General features: G+C 38.5%; 1 protein-coding gene across 5 annotated transcripts in view; it reads right to left on the reverse strand.

Annotated features, from left to right (window-relative positions):
- The window catches only part of col12a1b (collagen, type XII, alpha 1b), a 74194-nt gene that overhangs the window by 21230 nt on the left and 30076 nt on the right, over positions 1-22888 (reverse strand). For 2 of the 5 annotated variants that reach the window (XM_079888836.1, XM_079888832.1), the window contains exons 26-60: positions 21501-21630; positions 20964-21103; positions 20596-20728; positions 19639-19659; positions 18633-18772; positions 17614-17743; positions 17274-17422; positions 17002-17131; positions 16475-16614; positions 16070-16199; positions 15624-15763; positions 15064-15193; positions 14809-14948; positions 14351-14480; positions 12778-12917; positions 12560-12692; positions 12317-12456; positions 12096-12225; positions 11875-12014; positions 11659-11788; positions 10736-10878; positions 9151-9280; positions 8500-8642; positions 8138-8267; positions 7186-7305; positions 6932-7078; positions 6709-6825; positions 5336-5488; positions 5162-5236; positions 3417-3556; positions 3097-3220; positions 1716-1859; positions 1292-1456; positions 1140-1178; positions 478-616 (exon numbers count right to left, since the gene is read on the reverse strand). In XM_079888836.1, the coding sequence (XP_079744962.1) occupies positions 478-616; positions 1140-1178; positions 1292-1456; positions 1716-1859; positions 3097-3220; positions 3417-3556; positions 5162-5236; positions 5336-5488; positions 6709-6825; positions 6932-7078; positions 7186-7305; positions 8138-8267; positions 8500-8642; positions 9151-9280; positions 10736-10878; positions 11659-11788; positions 11875-12014; positions 12096-12225; positions 12317-12456; positions 12560-12692; positions 12778-12917; positions 14351-14480; positions 14809-14948; positions 15064-15193; positions 15624-15763; positions 16070-16199; positions 16475-16614; positions 17002-17131; positions 17274-17422; positions 17614-17743; positions 18633-18772; positions 19639-19659; positions 20596-20728; positions 20964-21103; positions 21501-21630 (4505 nt within the window). The remainder of the gene's footprint in view (positions 1-477; positions 617-1139; positions 1179-1291; positions 1457-1715; positions 1860-3096; positions 3221-3416; positions 3557-5161; positions 5237-5335; positions 5489-6708; positions 6826-6931; positions 7079-7185; positions 7306-8137; positions 8268-8499; positions 8643-9150; positions 9281-10735; positions 10879-11658; positions 11789-11874; positions 12015-12095; positions 12226-12316; positions 12457-12559; positions 12693-12777; positions 12918-14350; positions 14481-14808; positions 14949-15063; positions 15194-15623; positions 15764-16069; positions 16200-16474; positions 16615-17001; positions 17132-17273; positions 17423-17613; positions 17744-18632; positions 18773-19638; positions 19660-20595; positions 20729-20963; positions 21104-21500; positions 21631-22888) is intronic. The other 3 variants (XM_079888833.1, XM_079888835.1, XM_079888834.1) reach the window with 3 other exon arrangements.

The raw sequence follows: 22888 nt of genomic DNA on the forward strand, positions 1-22888 counted from the left end.
AGTAAGACTTTCAAGAAATAATTCAATTGACTTTCCGAGGAACACAAAAGGAGATGTTTCATGCTGCTCTTCAAGCAGCAAAAAGTACCATAAAATATCAGAAAAGTGGTCCATACGACTTGTAATTTACAGTAAATTTCTCTCTAAAGCCATTCAGTTGTTATTCACTAAAAATCTTGCACTTTGGTCTGATTCTTGAACATTCAAATATGGCGTGTCAAGGCGCATCACACCAGGTTTGACGTCAACTTCTTGCATGTCTTATAACAGATCACTATGTGTGACAGTGCCTGGTTACTGTCTGCTTTCACTCCATGGAAAGAGCTAAACTTCTCCTTTTGTGTTCCACATAAGAAATCAAGTCTGAAAGAAATTGCACTGTTCCTTTAAATTCACCATGCAGAGTCATGCATGATGAGCAACAGAATTGTACACAAAATCAGCATTCAAATCAAATCCAGAGAGGATTGTGCTCACGATGAGGGCTGGTTCAGGAAAGCGTTCTTGTGGAGCCTGTAGGCAGTGTAGCTGTTGAAGGAACCAGGCTCCATAGAGACACCCTTGGTGCTGGCGTACATCTTCTCAGTCAGATTGAAAGCTTCCAGCATTCTGAATCCTGGGAAATCACATAATTCATGTTAGTGGTCTACATACATAAACACACATGTATACACTACCATTCAAAAGTTTGGGGTCATGATGGTTTTCTTTTTTTAAAGAAATGAATAACCAGCTAGGACACATAAAACTGATCAAAAAGTGACAGTAAAGACATTTAGAATGTTACAAAAAATTATATTTCAAATGCTGTTCTTTTGAGCTTTTTATTCATTAAAGAATGCTAAACAGTGTATATGGTTTTCACAAAAATATGAAGCAGCGTAATAAGAAATGTTTCAGCATATTAGAATGATTTTTGAAGGATCATGTGACCCTAAAGACTGGAGTAATTATACTGGAAATTAGTCTTTGCATCACAGGAATAAATAACATTTTAAAACATAAAAACAGTTGTAATAAGTTTTACTGCTGTATTTTTTATTAAATAAATGCAGCCTTAGTAAGCATAAGAAGAAAAAAAAAATCATGCCGATCCCAAACTTTTGAACAGTAATGTACAGTGTATGACACACACCTACCTGGTGATGTGAATCCATTAACATAGATCAACGGACAGGCTGTGGAAGCAAACCGTAAACGCATTAATTTAAGTTTTGAACCGATCAGCTATAAAATTCTCAAAGCTCTCTTAAAAGTATAATTTGTAAAGTACCACAAAACATCAACTCACAGGATGTTGCAGTCTCACAGATGAACGTGACCAGGTTGTCCTGAATGGTGGAGAAGGCATCAAAGTCGTCCACCACGAAGACGTGACGCTCGCTTGGTTTGCTGGCGATGTTCTGCAGCTCGACGAAGTCCACATCAGCCACGCCAACAACAAACACACTGTAACCTGATATGGCACAACCTACATTAGCATATTTATCTTATAGTCTGTACCTAAAGTGTTATTGCATCAAAACAGACATAGCTGGGTTGTGGTTTCCTACTACACCTTCAATTATCATCAAAGCTCTGCATACTGGTGTAGTTCACACTGTCTTTCATCAGTTTTTGAATTCTGAATAGGTGTTGATGTGTAATTATGGGCTGTCATATGGTAATGAGCTCATGCTTATGTCATAACTTTGCAGTTTGGCAGCGTGTCATACCAGCGTGCTGTAGCTTGGCAGCATTTTTCTGCACTTCATCCTGAGAACGTCCATCTGTTACGGCCACCACGACCTTCGGTACGTTTCTCCTCATTCCATTGTCTAGAGTGAAGACCTTCTCATTCACATGCTTCAGAGCCACACCTGGGAGTGTCAAAGGTGAGGAAACAACATCAACAAAACTCATCCCTCGTAAGTTTAACATCTGAAACTCTGTCTATACTGCTAATTCTTCACATTAAAGCGATGTCAAGCATTTTTTAGGCCAAAACATTTTTTGTCCCATCCAGCAAACATCTCCTCACTATCCGCTAGCTGTCTGTCCCCTGAACACACTGTGAAGAAACGCGGTCTCTGTAGACAGCCCAGGCTCCACAAACGGCAACAAAAACAAACTGGCCCAGCCTGGACCACGAAACATAACAAACAGTGTTCCAGCCAATAACCGACAAGAATGATTTGGGGGTGGGGGTGGGGTTTGGGGGGTTAGTGCGCGTGCACATGAAGGGGGGTGTGGGGGGTGGAGGAGAGAGAAGCATGAAGAGGGAAGTTAGCTAGAGGAGAGATGTCCTAGACAACGACAACGACTAACATTAAAAATGTATATTCTTGAGAATTTTGATATGGCCGACACACGACCAAAGAGACGACGTTCCGATGAACAAATAACAAAGAAGAGGGAAAAGGAGAAGGAACGTGCGAAGTCCCGAATTTACATCGGAAAAGCGTTCAAAAGGTAGGAGAACTCCGCCGGCAGAAGGGCTTCCAATCCGACATTCAGGCGGCTCTGTTTTTGCTGGACAGGGTAAATCCAGTTTGTTTTTTATAAATGGTTCATGACTGTTTCAGGAAGCACAGAAGGGAGGGGGAGGGGACGGGATGAGGAGGAGGGAGGGTCGAGCTAGGCTCCGTTTTGTTTGACAATACTTTGAACGTCAACAAGAAGTGACATCACCCAACATCGCTTAGAGCACCTTTAAGCTTGGCCAAAATATATTCAACATCAAGAAAAATTTAAAAATCTATCTGTCAAGAAATGTTTGGGTCATGTATCACTACAAAATCATTTATAAATTATTTAAATTATTATACAAATTATAAAAATGTATAATGATTATGCATAATAATTATTTTTTTAAAAATGTATTTTAATTATTTTCGCACAAAGAAAATCAAGCCTCTTTTAGGATCATTAGGATTTCTAGCATTACAAAACTGTAAGCATTCATCATGGTCATCTTTGTTGTACTGAATTTAATTTATGCTGACTATAATTTAAAAAATTCTAAATAAAATAAACCTGAAAGAAAACTTTACAGTGAGATATGAGACTTTTAAAGTTTTTAAAGCAGCTGTGAATGTTTAAGTGTTGGAGTGATACCTGTTTTTGTGTTTCCTCCCCTGTAACGGATGAGTTTGAGAGCAGAGAGCGCGGTGCCTTTATCGTTATACGCATTGAGCCGGAACTCGGTCTTTGCATCGTCACTGTACTGCACGAATGAAACCTTTCGACACAAAGATATTGAGATACAATTAAAACACGGTCACAATGATTCAGTGATGCAACATATTTGACCCAGAGATGATTGGTCCAACAGAATTTTTACATGTCCCAAAGTCGCAAACAAGTCGCAACATGTGATTATCATGGTGTTGCAAGTTGGTTGCTAGGGTGTTGCTATTCTCTTGCTAGGGCTTTACCTGCATTCCTGATGGGCCGATAACATCAAAGGCACCAACGACGCTGGAGACGAACTGGATCACTTTGCTGAAACTCTCATCTCCGATACTCCAGGAGCCATCGATGAGGAACACTACGTCTGCTTTTGCTCCTTTGCATACTGAGAACACAAAAACAACTCTATGAACTGGAGAACCCAAGAACAGCTCTAACCAAACCCCTTGTTTCTAATTAAACTTTTACATAAGAGTGGAAAATGGGTAATGAAATCTCACTATCAAACACAAGCACTGAAAAAACACTTTATGAACTTCCGTGTTGTAATTACCAAACTTTCTTGTGAAATTATGCAAGAATGAAGTACATATGAAATCCAGAAGATCTAAAAAGGAACTAATAACACTGATAACACTTAACAATAAGTTCTCGTTTCTTAATTCATTAGTTGCATTATTGTTAATGAGCTAAGATTTTTTTTACCGCAATTATAAATCTTAGTTAATATTAGTTAAAGCAGACCTATTATGCTTTTTTCCATGTTCATCTTTCTTTAGTGTTCCAAAGCACAAAGTCCCTCCAGCGGGAGTTATTCTCTATATCAGTGTCAGTGTTCCTGAACTCCTGAAACGCCTCCATTGTAGTCTTGAGTTTCTTCCAGGAACGAACACGTCACAATATTCCTCATTTAAATAATTAATACGCAGAATAAAGGAACGGGGCCTGGTTGAGTTAGTTAGTAGTGTGTTGAAACTCATGGTTATGCTAAGGGGCGGGAGATTCCCCAAACACACTCGAAGCTCTTGACCAATCACAACACACTGATCCAGCCGACCAATCAGAGCACATTGTGCTTTTCAGAAGGAGGAGCTTCTTAGAGACAGGAACTAAACAGAGCGTTACTGACAGACTGGGAAGAGAGGAGCTGCAACAATGTCAAACATGGGAAAAATAATGTGTTTTTTTTAAATCAAGCATGAAAACCTATTCTAGTAGAGCCCAAAAACAAAATCAAGACTTTAAAAAAGGGCATAAAAGATGCCCTTTAATAAAATTACAATGTTTCATATTAGTTCAAAAGGCATTAATTTGCATAATGTTTTAGCAAATGTCAAAATTTTATATTATCTAAGATCAATAAATGCTGTAGAAGTATTGTCCATTGTTAGTTTATGTAATTAATGGTGTCATTTTCAATCAGACGAAATGCCCTTTTGGAAAATGTCTCTCTTAAATGTATAATCCTCTATGGATCATGTCTCTCCATACTTAAAGCCAGCTGACTCCTCTGGAGTAGAAAACATTGTGGGTTGAAGCATCTGGCCACTTGCAGACTTCTTTTTCATGATGAATAAAAAGGTTTTTGAGCATGATCCAGCATGAATTAAGGGACCCAATTTTTTTTTATGAATTGAAGATAAAAAGAAAGGATCCGTATTTTATTAGCAGAAGGATTTTCTCCAAGGTTTTAAAACTGAAACTAATTTGAGCCAAACTCATTGCAAAGAAGCAGATCTAGAACATGTTTGCAATGCACGTATCCATAAAAAGTTCTGTACACTCTATTCCACCAATCCAAACACACCCTGCAATCTATTTAACTAACAAGATTTTGAAGAAAACGTGTGTGCTGCTTGTCAATTGAAAATATGCTGCCACGAAATACCATGAAAATTGGCATTATTTGAGGTATCTATGGTGAGTTTCAATGAGTATAAGTATCTATGAGTTTTATAAAAATCTATGAGTTGTGGCTGAAGGCACTTACCCGCCCAGCCGGGTGGAATAGTGGGTGGTGGTGGAGGAGTGGGTGGTTTTGTTGGCACCGGTGTTGGTTTAACAACTAGATGAACCAAAAGAAGTCAGAAGACATTGTAAGATCAATGTTTGAATTCAGTAAGAGGATGAATTCTGCTTATTTCTGGATGAAGGCTGAACTCACGGGTGCGTTCTTTGGCACTGACTCCGGGTCCCTCTAGATTGGGTGTCTGGACAAACACTGTGGCACTGTAGAGGGAGCTCTGACTCAAACCTTCGAAACAGTACTGACTCTGACCCGCAGTGATGGTGATCTCCTGCTGGCCTTTAGCTGCCGCTGCAAACAGATTAAACAATAGTACCATGATACACTGAAGGTATCCAAACATACTACAGTATTTACATATTTTCTAAGTTATTTCAAAGAAAACCAATAGATTACTATGGTACAGTCTTGGTAGCATGGTTATACTCTGGGTACTTTTTTATTGCTGTTGCAAAATACAGTTTCTGAATTTATATTCCATGAGCTCCTTTAGAGCTGTTATCTGTAAAAGTCAATGGTCGAGATGCACACTAAACATTACAATAAAAGTGAACACAATAAATAAAAAAAACAGATAAAGCTTTTCCCGAATCACTAATCTGGATGAATAAAGTCACAGTTAAAAAGCAGGGTGCTTCGATGTAGTTTCCACAACAGAAAGAAACAAAAGTATGGTTATATATAAGCCTATCATTTAAAAGTTTGGGGTTGTAAGATTTTGAAATTTCTTTGAAAGAAGACTCTGATGACCACAAAGGCTGCATTTATTTGACAAAAATACGGTAAAAACAGTAATATTGTTAAATAATATTACAATTAAAAATAACTGTTTTCCATATATTATAAACTGTAATTTATTCCTGTGATCAAAGTTGAATTTTCAGCATCATTACTCCAGTCTTCAGTGTCACATGATCCTTCAGAAATCATTCTAATATGCTGATTTACTGCTCAAGAAACATTTCTTACTATCATTAATGTAAAAAAAAAAAAAAATCATCTTGCTGATCCCAAACTTTTGAACAGTGGTGTATACACAATGAAACACAGTGAATGAAAACATCCTGATGGAAAGTGGCCACATGCCAACAAATGTTACCTAGGTGGGCAGCTCACTAGGTTTTGGAACAGATCAGTGCTAACTTAAAGCGTAACTCTCGCCAAATTGCAAGCTATGGTCTTTTTGTTAATCAACCCGAGGCAAACTTTCATTTAAAAGCATAATTAGAATGGAAACGCCACCTTTAAGTTTGACCGTTTTTTAATTTTTTGGTAAAATTGCCTTGTGAATGGGAGTGATTGGGGCACGACTATGATAGCATCAAAAATCGCTATTTTTAAAACACTAAGAAGACTCGACACAACATGAAACTTTGCTCTCAGTATCACCAGGGGCTCTACACATGAACTCCAGCATTGAGAACAGTGTTTGTGTACAACAGTTTTGCAATTTGGCGAGAGTTACCCTTTAAGGTAGAAGGTAGTGAGGGTTCAATTTAAGCGTGACTCACGCTCCAATGGATTCAGCTTGATTCTGTAAGACGTGGCGGCACGGTGAGGCGTCCATTTAATGCAGAATCTGTCATAGCCAACGTCGTATGTCTCAAGGTTGGTCACATTGAGGTACACTGAAAGGACAAGATGGAGATGTTGCACTCAAATTGGGAATCTTGCTGGCATTGAAAACAGTGGCATAAAACCAAACCTGAAAAAAACTAATTTCTGAAAACGTACATGTTGTCCCTTGTCCCGTGAGAGGCTTGCTGACACCGCCATCATATTGGGCGAACACCTGAACATCGTATGTTGTGCCAGGAAGCAGGTTATGTAGGGTATAGCTGGTGACATCACCAACAAACACCTCCAAAGACTCGTCTCTATCTAAAGGAAGAATGGCAACAAAACATTTAACAATTAAATTGCACTGTGGAATTTTAAACAGAAAGAAAACAGGGTCAATTATGATTTCATGATGACTTTTTTGGTACCTGTTGGTTGATAGACTAGTTTGTAACCCATGACCGGAGCTGAAACCGGATCCCAGGACACACGGAAGCGCGTGTACCACTCGTCTGAGACTCGCAGGTTCTGAGGTTCCAGCAGGCCAACTGAACATAAGATCCATGGTTAAAAACTACTGCTATATATCATAGTAATAGTGTTTAAATGCTCCTATAACAAGAAATGCATTGGTTTACAGTGAGGTTTCAGTTGTGCTGTGTTACTATTAGCTGATGGATGTTCTGGATTCTAGCCCATGCTAACTGGCACATTTAATGTTAGTTTATGCCAACACAAACAACAGTTTTTCAAACTCTCCACCATGCCCTACCAGCAATTACTCACTCATATTCTCCTTAAACCCTTAAGAATATCCTCAAATGGCAGATGGCGAGGTTGAGATTGTACTACTTGTACTTGCTACTATTCAGGGTTATTATTGTTATAACTAAAACCAACTGTAACTATAACTAAAATTATTTTTTAGTTTAAAACATTTTTGAAATAAAGCTAAAATAACTTGACTAAACATTAAGTCAGAAAAATGTAAGCACTAAAATTAGCAACTGGAATAAAAAAAAAAAATTAAAAAAAAAATTAACTAAAAATAAATTAAACCTAAATAGTTATTTAACTAATACTAATAAAAATGACCAAAGCACATAACAAAATGATAAAAAATGTATCTAAACCTAAAACTGAAATGGAAAATATAATTCAAGTTAAAAAAGCTTTCCAAAATACAAGTTACTTAAATTTTTTATAACTGCTGAAATAATGTTACGCCATTGAAAAATGCATTAAAGAAGTAATGTTGCAGCTTTTGGTTAGTTACTACTGAACACAAGTTTTCTTTGAATAGCGATCACAAAAAAAGCAACCAAAGCTTAGTAATCTTAGTAACCAAAGCTTAGTAATCCCTTTAGGAAGGGCACTCACGTGTTTTTCCATTTCCGTTCAGGGATCCGCCAGGTCCCTCGGGATAAACTGCTGTAACGGTGATGTTGTATGGGGTGTCAGGAAGCAGATTTTGAAGGATAGCATTATTTCTGTTGCCAGGAACAACAGTCTGTAGAGAAAACCATCAGATGTATAATATTTGGTTGAATAACCACAACCAAGAATAATTTGACAAATCAAATAAGAATAAGATGCACTGATAAATCATGCACAGTATAATAATAAGCACTTAACAGGAAAATAAATAGAGTTCATTTAAATTGTATGTTCACTTCATGTCATGTCAGAGTGAATAACTAAATATATAAAGTTGTAGCAATAATCACTGGACTTCAACTCACAAATTCTGTGATGGGATCTCCAGTCAAAGGAGCATACGCAATCTTATATTGTTGCACAGGACCCTCAGCGTGATCCCAACCGATGCTGATCGTGCTTGTGGTGGTTTCGAAGACCCTCATGTTCCTGGGTCCAGCTCGTGGTACTGCAATAGATGACATTTACAAAGCTTGTTTTGAGTGATTGCCAGGGAGTTGTCATGCTGTAGCTTAGGTGTTATAGTAGATGGTTTAATGTCATGATAAAAACAGAAGTAGCAACAGATCTTTTCTTCTGTATTGTGATATACATCCAAGTGAAATGGATTTTTATGGTTCTGTGCATCAGTTGTTAATTGGCTGTTGAAAAGTGGGCGTGGCACTCAAAAGTGAATGCAAATAAAAGCAAGCTTGCAGGGGAGGGTTTAGGCAGACTAAATGATTCTACTAAAAGTCCTGCATTTTCACTGTCAAGGTCTAGTTATGACATTTTGATTAAACAGTAAAAGGTAAAGACATAAATATACATAATATCTATTACATGCATTTAGAAAATTTATTAATTTTGATTTCATGCTGATTTTAATAGCATCAAAATGTATTTCCATCAATAAAATATGCATTTATCATCTGTGTTTTGGTGTATAAAGCAAAACATTTTAAGACTCAGCTCACATGTTTTTCCTTTTCCATCAATTCCCGGGCCTTCTCCGTCAGCGTATACCGCCATCACATTCACAGAGTACGGAGTATCCGGGATGAGCTGATCTAGGAAAGCATTGTTGATGTTGCCAGGAACGAGAACCTGAGGAGAAGACCATTATTTAGATAATGAGACCGGTATCTTCACAAACATCCCCTGCATGACAACCCGCTGCAGAAGTTGCGAATCTGGCGAAGCGAATATACATAATGACGTCACTGTTAAATCCTTGTTTAGACTAGCGTAGCTAGATAACATTTCCAAACAGATATGTAATACAAACAGATGTGCTCATGGGGTTAAATGTTACATAAATACTGTCAGATCAGCATAATCAGCTGGAGCTGAAGAGAGACTGGATTTGGGAGACGGGGAAACCCTGTCGGCTACCTGTCAACACCATGCAGGATTATCACCCCATCTGCTCAATTGTTTCTCATTTTTAGGCTTCACATCACTGATGGCAGCTGCATTCTTTCCATACACCAACGCTCATGACAGAATCAGTTCTGTCTTAAACTGATGGGCTTGACAAATATGGGTCAGCAAGCAGGATATGTATTTTTGTGTGTGTGTGTGTTCCAACTTGTGTTTATAGCAATGCAGAAGGGGGACTTGTGAGCCTGTGAGACCCCTCAAGAACGTCTATCTATGAAAAACCCTGTAAATGATGCCTAAAAGCAAAAGGGAAGGTGCTAAACATCCTGAGCTGGGAAATAACTTTAATGAACTAAATTAAATCTGTAACAAATCTGTGACAGTAGCAAAAACAAAAGACTAGTTTCTTGCTCTTCAATAATGAGCTACTATGTCCATTAAGCAGTGATGGATCTTGGGATTTAAAAAAAAAACATTATTGCAGAGCAAGCTGAGGCAATAAACTCCGAGTCCTTACCCTAAAATATTCCTCCCTCTCTCTTTCTCTGTAGCATTAGAAAGTCTGATTAATTTCAGTGAATCTACTCGGACGGTTTGTTGTAGCAATGAACTTGTTCAAATAAATAGATTCGCAGATTCATGAGTCATCCCCCAGTAGGGTTCACAAAAGCCAATTTTCTTGCTGTAGTTTAATAAATATTTAGTTAAATACTGCTGTTTATCATTATGTTTTCAATTCATTGTCTTTGTTTGGGGTTTTATTAGCTGCATTCTGTGTAAATTTACGTGTTTGAGTTAAGTGAGGTCCTCAATGTTTTTTTTATTATATAATCTGATAATTGTTTGAAATGTCTAGCCCCGTTTTACAGTTTCAATGTAGTTAGCTACAGTTTTTTAGTGACTTTTTAAAAAGGGTGATGGCATATTAACTATCAATCGGTTGCATTCCGATTGGATGAGCTGCATCCAAAACTGTTGTAAAGTGCTGAAAAATATAAAGCCTTCAACATACATTTCATATTCAGTGTTCCTGTAGCTGAAGTGGCGTAGCATGATACTAGCAATGATTTGGTTTCCATGAAATGCACATAATGTACAATACATTAAATATATAACTTAAGTTTAGCATTGAAGTGTCCCCTAAATGCATATTAGTGCATCAGTTTGTGCATCACTCACAGACTCAAGAGGCCGGATCCCACTCAGTGGGGCGTAGGCGACCCTGTACTGCTGCACCTGGCCCGAGGCCGGTTCCCAGCGCACGTTCAGAGTGTTGGGAGATGGGTTGTAGACCTGGATATTTCTGGGTGGGACTCTTGGAACTGTGTGTTGAAAGAGAAACCACAAAACAGCAGAGTGAGAACAAGGAATTTACAGAACAGCAGAGGAACAGCTCACAGAGACGTTTAAACAGGAGGAAGCTCAGTAAAGTTCAGGAATGAATGCTGAGCGAGGCATTTGACAGGGTTTTATGGTGAGAAAGTAGCAAAAAGGAAAGGCAAGTGGTGGGGGGCATTTAGGGTTGATGCTAAGACGGCCTTTTTACGCTTTTTAAACCAAAGCAGATGTGAAAAAAATCCTACAGAAATCAGTAAAAAACTATCCAACATGAGTTCAAAGGATCCTGTTTCTTTTAATGCAACTTATTGTTATGTATGCAAAACCTCAAGTGCCCTAAACCTGTAGTTTTTTTTTGTAGTGGGCTAACATACAATCGATATTTAGCATTTATACCAACATGCAATGAGTGGTGATTTAAATAAAATCCAGTTGCTAGGGTGTTTGTGCTGCTACACCAGACTCGAGTGGCGTGACGACGCCAAATACAACCTATTATATTCAGTGATGCTGTCTATACTGGATGTGGCAAATCCCCAAAAGTAAACTCAGTTCTGATGAGTTGTTTGGTCCAAGTCAAAAAATATGAATTGGGTCCCGCTCTTTTATTTTCTGCCTGATGAACATCCTAAGTCTGAATATTCAGAAAAGTCATAGCACAGCTCTACTCAACAAGCCACTCGATTTGAACACCTGTGTACCTCACGATTTTTAAGCGATAGCAATAGCAATGCATGACTCTGTAATTCACAAGTACAACTTACGTGTCTTTCCTTTCTCGGACTGCCGGAGACCCTCTCCCTCTGGATAAACAGGAACCACAGTCACGGTATAGACCGTGTCTGACAGAAGGTTTCTTAGGACGGTGTTGGTGGTGCCTCCAGAAACTTGCTCCTTTTGATGTGTAAAATTTAAGAGGAAAGTTATAGAAGATCAGTTAGCATCATGTCCAGAAGACAATAGAGGTTAGCATCTTTTACCATGTCCTCTGCTCCACCAGAAGCCGGAACGTAGAAGATTCGATACTGCCGGACGTTACCCTCAGCGGGCTCCCAGCGCACCTTCAATGAGCTGGTTGTGGGATCAGTGACCTGCAGGTTTTTCACTCCACCCAGAGGCTCTGGGAATTGTGAGAGTTTAAATGAAGTATACTGCATGCTAACACAGAGTATAATTCAAAGTTTACATTGCAGGTACACACTTGTTTTCCCATTCTCAGACTGTTTCTTTCCTTCGGCATCTGGATATACTGGTAATACGGTGACCCTGTACTCCGTGTCTGGCTGCAGGTTTCTCAGAACAGTATTGGTGGATACTCCTGACACTTGAGCCTGAAGAGTACATCAGTGTAAGGCACACACTAGTTAGCAACCAACTAACCAAACTGACAAACGTGAGACAAATTGGGATTTAGGTCATTACCGTGCTTGAAGCACCTCCGGCAACAGGCACGTAGATGAGATTGTACTGACGAACATCTCCATCTGCTGGGTCCCATCGCACTCTCAAAGAGTTTACAGTTGGGTCTGTCACCTGGAGGTTCTTCACACTTCCCAAAGGTTCTGCGTTAATAAAACAGACATGATGAACCCTCACAAGAGAATAATCCGGGATCCCTTATAGAGATAGATCCCAAAATTGCAAGTTACGAACATCTGGACTCACTTGTCTTTCCATTTTCTGACTGACGCTTTCCTTCCACGTCATTTTCATACATAGGCAACAATGTGACCTTGTACAGCGTGTTAGCATCGAGATTACGCAGGACGGTGCTTGTCGTGCCACCAGAAACTAGTTCCTGATCACAAAACACAAGAGATTTAGTTTTATAACGTGGAAGGTCCTTAAAATAAACCACTAGAAGTTAATCAATCACATCCTACCATCTTCTCAGCATCTCCAGGCTGTGGGACATAGAAAACCTTGTAATTTCGAGGGTTTCCTGCAGCATGCTCCCATCGCACGTTTAGGGTGCTGCTGGTGGGATCGGTAACTTGAAGGTTGCGAACTCCACCCAGTGGTCCTGAAAAGCAGGAATACATGAACTTCAATACCTCAGTCATTTTAACTCTTTTCCCACCAAACACAAAATTTTCTGTTATTTGTGAGAAAACGCTTTCCCGCAAAACACAGAATTTTCAGTGTTCCCATGTTTTCCCTGTTATACGCTAGGGGGCGCTATGACACATCTTCTGAAAGAGTACTCAATCTACTGATCAAAACACAAGCGAAAGGATGCAGAAACAAGCGATCTCATATCTAATCATATGCATATGTAAAATAACGCAATCATCAACATTAAAGGGGTGGTATAATGCCCTTTTCACAAGATGTTAAGTGTGTATGTGAAGTTTTAGCTCAAAATATCCCACAGATATTTTTATATAGCATGTTAAAGTTGTCACTTTTTTAGGGTGAGCAAAACCGCCTCGTTTTGTGTCTGTTCCTTAAAATGCAAATGAGCTGCTGCTCCCGGCACAGGGGGCGGAGCTTCAAGAGCTCATGTCCATTTACCTCACACAGACATGCACTGAACATTTCAAAAACTTTTAGCCTTTTATGTTCAAACCGAAGTCAGAAAGATAGAGAGACTCAAGAAGAAGTGACAACATGTAGAATGCAACAGGGTATTTCTGTATGGTTAGTTGGTGAATTTATGTAGCTTATGTGTAGTTATCTTCTAGTTATTGATTAGCATATTCTGTCATGATAATCTATAAATCATGTTCCGGGGGCGGGGTTTATGTAAATTCTAGGTTTAGTGATGTCACTAACCCGGGAGGAATGTGGTGTAGTCTCTACCAGCCGTTTGTTGTAGTCCTTAAAAAGCGATTTCTTTAAAAGCAAATATCTCCCTTTGCTTTGAACTTTGAGCATGTAACTTTGCAGATGTTGTTTATGCTCAAACAGCAACATTACACACTAACTAAAGTTACAGTGAAATCATAATCAACCACCCCTTTAAACAGCATATAAATCAAAGCTAATGTTACTGAATGAAATTTCGACCCAGGATGAGCTACAGGACTGTGCAAGCATTAGGGGTGTTGATGGACTCGATCTACTCCATCTATGTTTTGATCATCGTTCTGAATCTAATCCAGATGTAGTCCCACAAAAACGTGTTTTTTTTTCAGCTTTTTGTTTAAATTTTTTTAACATTTTTTTTATGAAAGTTACCCATTTTCAAGTGTTGATAAAAATAAAAAGAATGCATGAAGCTAGAATAAAACCGTTTGTTTATTTTTTAAAGCAGAGGGTCTGTTCTTTCTTTTGATATATGGCATGTTCAGATATTCATACAACTAAATATTCTGGGGGCCATGAAACTTGGAAACTGGAAAAAAAAAAGATAAAAAACGCTGGCGGTGGCTGGCAACTTTTTAAAAACCTTTCAATTTGGTGGCCAAGATTATCCAAAGATGCACGACACTATATTCTTCACCATGAACTCACTTGTTTTTCCATTTTCTGAAAGAGGTTTGCCCTCCATTTCGTGATATACTGGCACCAGAGTCACTGTGTAGGTCGTGTCAGGCTCCAAGTTCTTCAGAACAGTTGAGGTGGTCGTTCCAGACACTTGATCCTGCCCAAGCAAAATTAAAGGAATCAAGAAACAAAATACTGTTCAAGTTTTGCAGCAGACCTGTTAGCAACTCTTGAATGGATACATCAGTAATGATTGTAAGGCTTGAAAATGCTTTACAGGTGTCATTTGTATAAAGAGATGCAAAGAATGCATACAGTATATATAACAAGTTTACAAGGAGATTTTTTTTCTTCTCTAAACTAAAGCACAATGATCAAAATGTCAATATTCAGGGTAAGAGTGTATCAGTGTGAAACTACATTGTTAAATTCTCTTTTTTGTTTTCCTTTGCTATTTCTGAAACATCCATGGAAATCACTCTCACCACTTCTTGATCTTGGCTACCGGCAGGAACGTAAATGACAATGTATTCCCGCACACTGCCTTCTGCGGGCTCCCAGCGTACGTTCAAGGTGCTGATGGTTGGATCTGTAACCTGCAGGTTCCTCACGCTGCCCAAAGGTTCTACGGGAGACAACAACGGAGTTGATTCAACATTGACATTGATTGTTTGCATGCATTCTTCAGATATTCATTTATGATTTCTTAGCATGACTGATGTAATTTTGGAGTCACTTACTAGTCTTTTCCTTCTCTGAGAGTTGAGGTCCATCTCCTTCAGCATACACTGGCAAAACAGTCACGGTGTACATTGTGTTTGGCATGAGTTTACTCAACACTAATGTTGTGGTGCTCTCAGACACTTGTTCCTGAAAGAATATAAAAACTAGAGCTCAGTGCACTATATCAACTTCTTCAAACTATTCCAACTAAGGAATCTTAGTTTGTTTTCATGACAATCGGTTGCACAAAGTCTATCCATCTAAACAGATATAGAAAATTAAACTTCTAAACTAAAAGAAAACTGAACACTCTCTTTGTAGCTTGCCAAACAAATCCGTTTCACAGTTTACTCCAGCTCCATCTAAACATTGGTGCTCCCAGTTGTAAACTTTCACAGCTGTTTTTTTAACATAATGAGACTTCAATTAAAGTTACATTGCACCACTCTCTCATCCTTGTTCCTTAAGGGATGATAATGTCTATAGACGTCTGTCTGCAAGCCATGTCATTAGATTTTAGAGAGATTTCCACTTATGACATCAACACTGTAGAAACATTATTATAAGTTATTCCTACCATGAGCTCAGTTCCTCCGTTAGTGGGCACGTATACCACTTTGTAGCCCTGCACATTCCCATCAGCAGCTTCCCATGTGGCAGTGAGTGTTGTGAAGGTGGGATCAATGAGACGGAGATTTCGAACACCTCCAAGAGGTACTAGAGTGAGATAAACAATAATTTGTAAAATATGCTTTGAAACAGCGCTGTTCCCAAAGCTGCCGAGCTGCCTTGAATTGCACATAGTACACACAAATATGAGGTTAAAATGAGGACATTTTAACTGTACTGAACTATTTATATTGATACTTAATGAGCTTACAACATTTTTTTTTGTGTGTGTATTTTAAGACATCATAGGCGCCTGTTTGGATACATTTTTTGAAAATAAAATTGTAGTCAGCTCATTAAGTTTTGTAAGAGAGATATGTTTGTCCATAGATAAGCTACAAAGTTGATACACACATGTCTTTCCGTTCTCAGACTGGCGTCTGCCCTCTGTAGCGGGATACACTGGAACCACGGATATAGTGTATGGAGTATCAGGCTGCAGGTTTCGTAGAACTATGGTTGTTTGGGCTCCAGGTATTTGTTCCTATTTACAACAAGGGAAAATGGACTTCAGTGAACTTCTAAAAAACACATTTGTAATGTAGAATTTTAAGTAAACATCATGTTTGTAGCAAAAAGATTTTTTTTATATGGAAATTTCAAATTTTGTTGCATTGAGACATTTTCATAATAATTAAATGGACAAATGTACTTCTAAAATACATCTATAATGTACACGTCATGGTAGAGTTTGTTGTATAAATAAATAAGTAAATATTTTTTTTAATCTGATAATAGCTGTGAGAGACAGAGCCCCACCATTGCCTCAGTTCCTCCAGCTGCAGGAACGAAGAAGATCTTGTACTGGCGCACGGCCCCGTCTGCAGGGTCCCATTTGACGTTCAAAGAGGTCATGGTTGGGTCGGTGACCCTCAGGTTCTTCACACCACCCAGAGCCCCTGCAAAGAAGATTTCCATTTTACTGTTTTGGCATCAGGAATATAAAGCATAATCCAGATCGCGCTTTCAAACTGGATTTTCTGTCATGTCCTCAAACAATTATAAATAACAAAATGGTGCAATATGCATGCTCACTCCTAAAAATAAAGGCTCTTCAATGGCTATTTGCAGCACATTGAGGTTAAAAAGGAACTACTTCTTGGTAGTTTGTTGGCTGTATAGTTGCACATAAGAACCTTTGTTAGCTGTATAGTTGAGCATAAGCTTATAATACTTTCTACGGACAGAAATATCTGAGGGAGTCGTTTAGTCAGCTTTTTTTCATTCTTAATCAGTGAAAGCAAGATACTGATAGTAAGACACTGATGTTTCAAAGAGAAACTCACTTGTTTTTCCATTCTCAGACATTCTCTGGCCATCTCCCTCTGCGTAAACAGGAATTAAGGTCACAGTGTAAAGTGTGTCCGCCTGAAGGCCTCTCAGAACTGTGGTGGTAGTGGTTCCTGATACCTGCTCCTGTTTCCATAATAGCACACACAGTATAAGTCAAAGAAACATTGCAAATCACTTCCCCTCGAGATCTGCAAATCAATATTTATGATTCATCTAAACATCAAATTTGATGAGTTTATTTTTTAGTCGATTCTAGAAGTCCTACCAGTCCTACCATGCTTTCGGCACCACCAGCTGCAGGTGCGTAGATGACCTTATACTCCTTCACTTTTCCTTCCGCTGGCTCCCAGCGAACGTTCAGCGTGGTCATGGTGGGGTTCAAAACCTGCAGGTTTCTCACTCCTCCTAAGGGTTCTACAGGAACACCACACACAGCGTTACATAATGCCATCTAATTTCCATTGCATAACACTCCAGATGTGAGTGAAAACCAAGATGCTTTATGGAATGCATCCTCCCTAAATGAGTTTATCATTGTTTTTGCTCCACGGATGGAGTCATAAAATACTTCAGGACATTGAAAGGATTCTCTTGGAGCCACTTACTTGTTTTTCCTTGGCCGGAAATATCTTTAGTTTCTCCAGTGCGATAGACGGCAGCCACGGTAATGGAATAAGGGGTGTCATGGGTCAGCTTCTGAAGAATGACACTGTTCTTTTTTCCACCAACTTGAACCTGTTGAAAAAGATGTCAATAGAAAGACTTGACTTGGTGTTCAATGAGAAAATATTTTGAATGTGGTGCACCACAAAAGAAATGCTCCATTTTGCTTCCATAATGTCAAAAATTTCCTACTAATCGTAAAAAGTACCCTAAAATAATGCCAAAGTAGCTAGTTAACTTCCTTTCACACACACACACACACTCAAAAAAACACTCTTCATTTCTCTAGCTTGCTTATGTAGTTGTCTATTAAACCTGGCATTATACACTGCGAATATTGTTGGCTCTTTAAAAAAAAACGCTTTTGTTCCTCTTTTGCAAGTTGCTTTGGATAAAATCATTTGTTAAATGCATAAATGTAATATTTAAGTGCATTAAGCAATAGCTCACATGGACAAGGTGTCTTCAGCAGCTGATATTACATTTTGATGATTTTAAAGATTTTATATTTGCAGTGGCATAAAATGCAAGAAAATATTATGCACTAGCATGAATAAATCGCATGCCTTAAAAGTTTTTATACCAGTTTTTGTTGTGACCAGCATGCTGCATTAATAAATAAACTTGTGAAAGCGCCATTGTTCAGTTTTCATATTGTTAGCCAAAGAAACAATACATGTTCTCTAGACTGATCATCTCAAGCGCCTTGGCATTAACTATATAACAGTAACTGTTTTGTATCTTGATGGTAACTGAGGGCCACATAACAGACATGTTGTGATGGTTTGCATCAGATCAGTCTGTTGGTAATGACTTTCTGTCACGACGTTCCTATTTGGCTTTCAGCGGGCAGCTTGCTGTAATGATTAACACAAGGCCTTGAACTTCATCAAATGGATTCTGGCCTATGCCCTGCTTCAAAACATCTCAATGGAGGTTGAAAGGGGACAGCTGAACTTACAGACAGCACTTTTCCTCCCGCAATGGGCTGGTAGGTGACTTTGTAGTTCTGGACGGGGCCTGGCGCATGGTCCCATTTCACCGTTAGTGTTGTAGTGGTGGCGTTGAAGACCTGGAGGTTTTGTGGTGGTCCAGTGGGCACTGGGAGCAGACAGAAAGGTCAATCAGCAAAAACTGTCTTTTGAAACAGTAGATAAAACTATTAGGGATGGGAATCATGAGAAATTTAACGATTCTGGTTCTGATTGGTTCTGATTCTTTTAGGGTTTTTGAGGAGGCACAATCGAAAGACTGTTCCGAATTGTAAAATAAACAAAAACAGTAGGATAATGTTTCTTTTATTTTAAAGCACATTATTTATAGGTTATTGCAAAAAATAAAAATAAAAAACACCAAATTTTTGTTTTTAACTAAACATATCTTATGAAGAACCAGTCAACCAACCTAGTCACTCAACAACCACTCTGACAAATATGGCGAATCATTAAATTGATTCAAACTGATAACTCAGGTCGATTTTTAACTGCTTCATTAAAACGAATCAATTCCTTCACGAATAGAACCAAAGATCATGAAAGTCCTTCAATTCTATTATTTTTGTTTTGTTAAAAAAAAATAGAAACCTTATTCTGATTCTTATTGTTATTGATTCCCAACCCTTCTCATTATGCTGGTTACTTGAGCATCATGAGTCAATCCTGAAAAGCGGATGGAGGAGGTGCATGGATGTTTGGGATGGAGAAATGATCATTTGCAACAAAAACGATGCAGTCGGGCAAGTTGTGCATGCGCGTTTATGACTGATGACAGTGATGACAATGATGAAAAAATGATAGTGATAAAATGGCAATGATGAATGATGATGGACAAATGATGGTGGATGAGTTTCTGATGAAACACAAAAATGCACATGCAGTTTGTCATCTTCCTTTTTCATTAAAAGGTTCATCATCCTCATTAGCATTTTACATTCACAATAAAATTTCCTCTTATTGGAAACAACATACCGGGTGTAATGAGCTTTGACACTAGAAAAAGATAAACAACATGTTATTTTATTGTAACGTCAACATCTGTTAATGTGCTGGCTCTGAGTCTTGAGACATGTGACAAATGGGACATGGGTCAAATATGGTTATTATACAATAGTCTAAATTCAAGTGAATACAAGGTTTGTTAATGTTTATAAATTGTACAGTACTGTTCAAACGTTTGGGGTCAGTAAAACCTTTCAAATATTTTATAAAGAGGTATCTTATGCTCACCAAGACTGCTTTTATTTGATCAAAATACAATAAAACAGTAATTTTGTGAAATATTATTACAATTTAAAATGATTGTTTTCTATTTGAATATATTGTCAAATGTAATTTATTTTTTCAGCATCATTACTCCAGTCTTCAGCGTCACATGAACCTTCAGAAATCATTCTAATATGCTGATTTACTGCTGCTTAATATTTTTGTGGAAACAGTGATACTTTTTTTTTAGGATTCTTTGATTAATAGAAAGTTCAAAAGAACAGCATTTATTTGAAACAGAAATATTTTGTAACATTATTAAATGTCTTTAATATCCTTGCTTTTTATAGTATTCATTTCTCTAAAAAAAGGAAATAACCTTACTGACCCCAAACGTTTGAACGGTAGTGTATTTGACACATTATTATTACAGGGGGGCGTCTCTTAGGGAGGAAAAGAGGTACAGTTCAGAGGGCATTTGGGAGCCCGGAGCACAATTTCTACACAGTGGGAAGCCACCTCCCTCACCCCCAAAACATACATTTGTTGAGACGAATAAAGCAGGAGGTTGTACACAAGCAAACACCTCTGAACAGACTAATCTAAATGAATTCCTTTATACACAAACTGCTATTTAGGCAGTTTTTTTTTTTGTGTGTGCCTATTTTTGTCCCAGTACACAAGAGTCAGTGTTCTACACGTGTGGTTGTGTGTTAGTCTCACATGTGCGTTGGCTCCCCATCAGATCCTCGCTCTCCGACTCATCGGGGTAGATGGCTGTGACAGTCACGTCATACATCGTGTCTGGGTCTAATTCTGTCAGAACTTGGCTCGTCTCCTCGCGACTCAGGATTTCCTATAAAAGATCAATTCTAGTGAGCCTCGCATGCTATTTGAGAGAGTTCATTAAATTTGTAATAAAACTGAAATTATGTTGCTTTAGATCAAAGGTACACTTTTCTTTCCACAAAAGGTTCTTTATAGAGAAAAATGTTCTCTAGATTATTAAAATCAGTTCTTCATACTGAGAATTTTCATTTTATTTTGAATAAATATAAATGTTGATACAAATAACAAGCTGGCAAACGTACATATTTGAAGTTGTTCTCGCCCTTCTTGGTCCAACCGATGCGGTACAGAGCGACGTCTGGAGCTCCATGCTCCCATGTGGCCTTGAAAGAAGTCTGTCCCACCTCAGAAAACCTCAAGTTCTTGGGTGCAGGAACCACATCTGTATGTCAACAGAGAAAGTATGTGACATAGAAACTGGTGCAAACCATCAGATCTGACAAGCGAACGTGTTCCTGTGTAAAGGGAAACGGGTTGTGTTGTCAGCAAGAAAACTACAGACTTGCAGATCAGCTGAAACTGATGAAGGATATCACCCATGGGACTGATAAAATAAAGCCATGAACACATTCACATGGCTTGGGTAAGGGTGGCGTCACACATGGTAGTCATTATCTAGCATGAAAGACCTGCTGAAATAGCAGATCTTGTAGCCAGTAAGTCACATAGTTCAACACCAATGTAACAAACAAAATCCGGCAGCCGTGAAGTAAGATGCCAAACCAACATCATCCGTCAAACGAGTCATCTTGGAGAATCAGTGAAGATTATAAGCTCACCAGTTATTGCACTGCCAAGCATGGGATTTCCTGGACCCTCGTCGTACACGGGAGTGACAGCAACATCGTACTCCGTCTGAGAGCGGAGGCTGGTGAGAACCAGGGTGGTGATGTCACCGTTGACCTCAACCTGTCAAACACCAACGTCAGTGTTATCATTAACACATGTCAAGGGAATAGAAATAACAGATGCTTTTGACAGACCAACTCGCTTCGGCTCCATTCGTTACACATGGACTGAAATCTGCGTTGGTGCAACAGAGTGAAAACTGGGTGTTTTTTTAACCAGAACTTACTCTTTTTTTTAAGTACACTTTCAAACTCACTACCGCAACTCACATTTTTTCCATTAAATTGCATTTATAGCATTTGTCCTGAATCATTGTTGATGAACTCACTGACTTCACACTAGGCTTTTGTTAGGTGCTTAGGCATTAAAACGTAGGGTTTTCTTAACATACGGGCGTTGATGCAAACAGATCTTGGGACATGACTCTGATCCCTCTCTACTTTGGTTGCACACCAGGCAAAAATCATATTTTGTAAACTAACAACGAATCATGCACGTCATACTCAAACCCTCTAAGTATGATAAATAGCGATAGTGATGTTTTGCCTTGTATGGATCCAAAGATGGATCCAGAGTTCATCTCAGTGAAACGGGTCATCTTAACCTCATTCCAGAGAATGTCCAAGAAGAGATAAACAAGACAGTCTGTATCCTATCAACAAGTTTGCTTGGACATGACCTTTTGGATCTCCTCGCATAGTTCCACTGGTTCATCTCAGTAGATCTTCAAAGATAAAAGACTCCTTTTGGTCAAAACAGCAGTACTTTGGAAATATCCATAAAGGCATCATTACAGAGAGACAGGAGAGCAAGCGGGGAGCCAATTACCAGAAGTGGTGTCCTCAGCGTAAACCCCTAGATTTTGTCCTACCATATGACTAGGATCAGTTTGTGAATACCTCAGAGAGATTAATATAAAGGCTTTCAAAGTCCTAGCTAATGAACTCTTCCTATGGAAGACCCTCTTCTACAATAAACTCTGACCAAAAAGCTAAAGATTCTCTTCATCTATCTCACATTCCCTGCATAGCTCAGGTCTTATTTCCCAACTTAAGCCTGTCAATCATAGAACAAGACAGTCCATTAAACTGCAATTAAAATCTCTTCTTTTAAGCTGGATGCAAGGATTATAAATGATTAAGGATAGGAAATGTAACTACAATTACAATCCCATTGATTAGTTTAGTCCTACCTTCCATTAGCTGAAATCAAACATTGTTTTTCAGAACTGGCTTCTTTTTATTTATTTTTATCGGAAATGGTTCTAAAAAATGGTTCCTGAAACGATGCATGGGACATTTTTGATATGTGGAATTTT

Source organism: Squalius cephalus, assembly GCF_949319135.1.
Source record: "Squalius cephalus genome assembly, chromosome: 12".
Taxonomy (NCBI): domain Eukaryota; kingdom Metazoa; phylum Chordata; class Actinopteri; order Cypriniformes; family Leuciscidae; genus Squalius; species Squalius cephalus.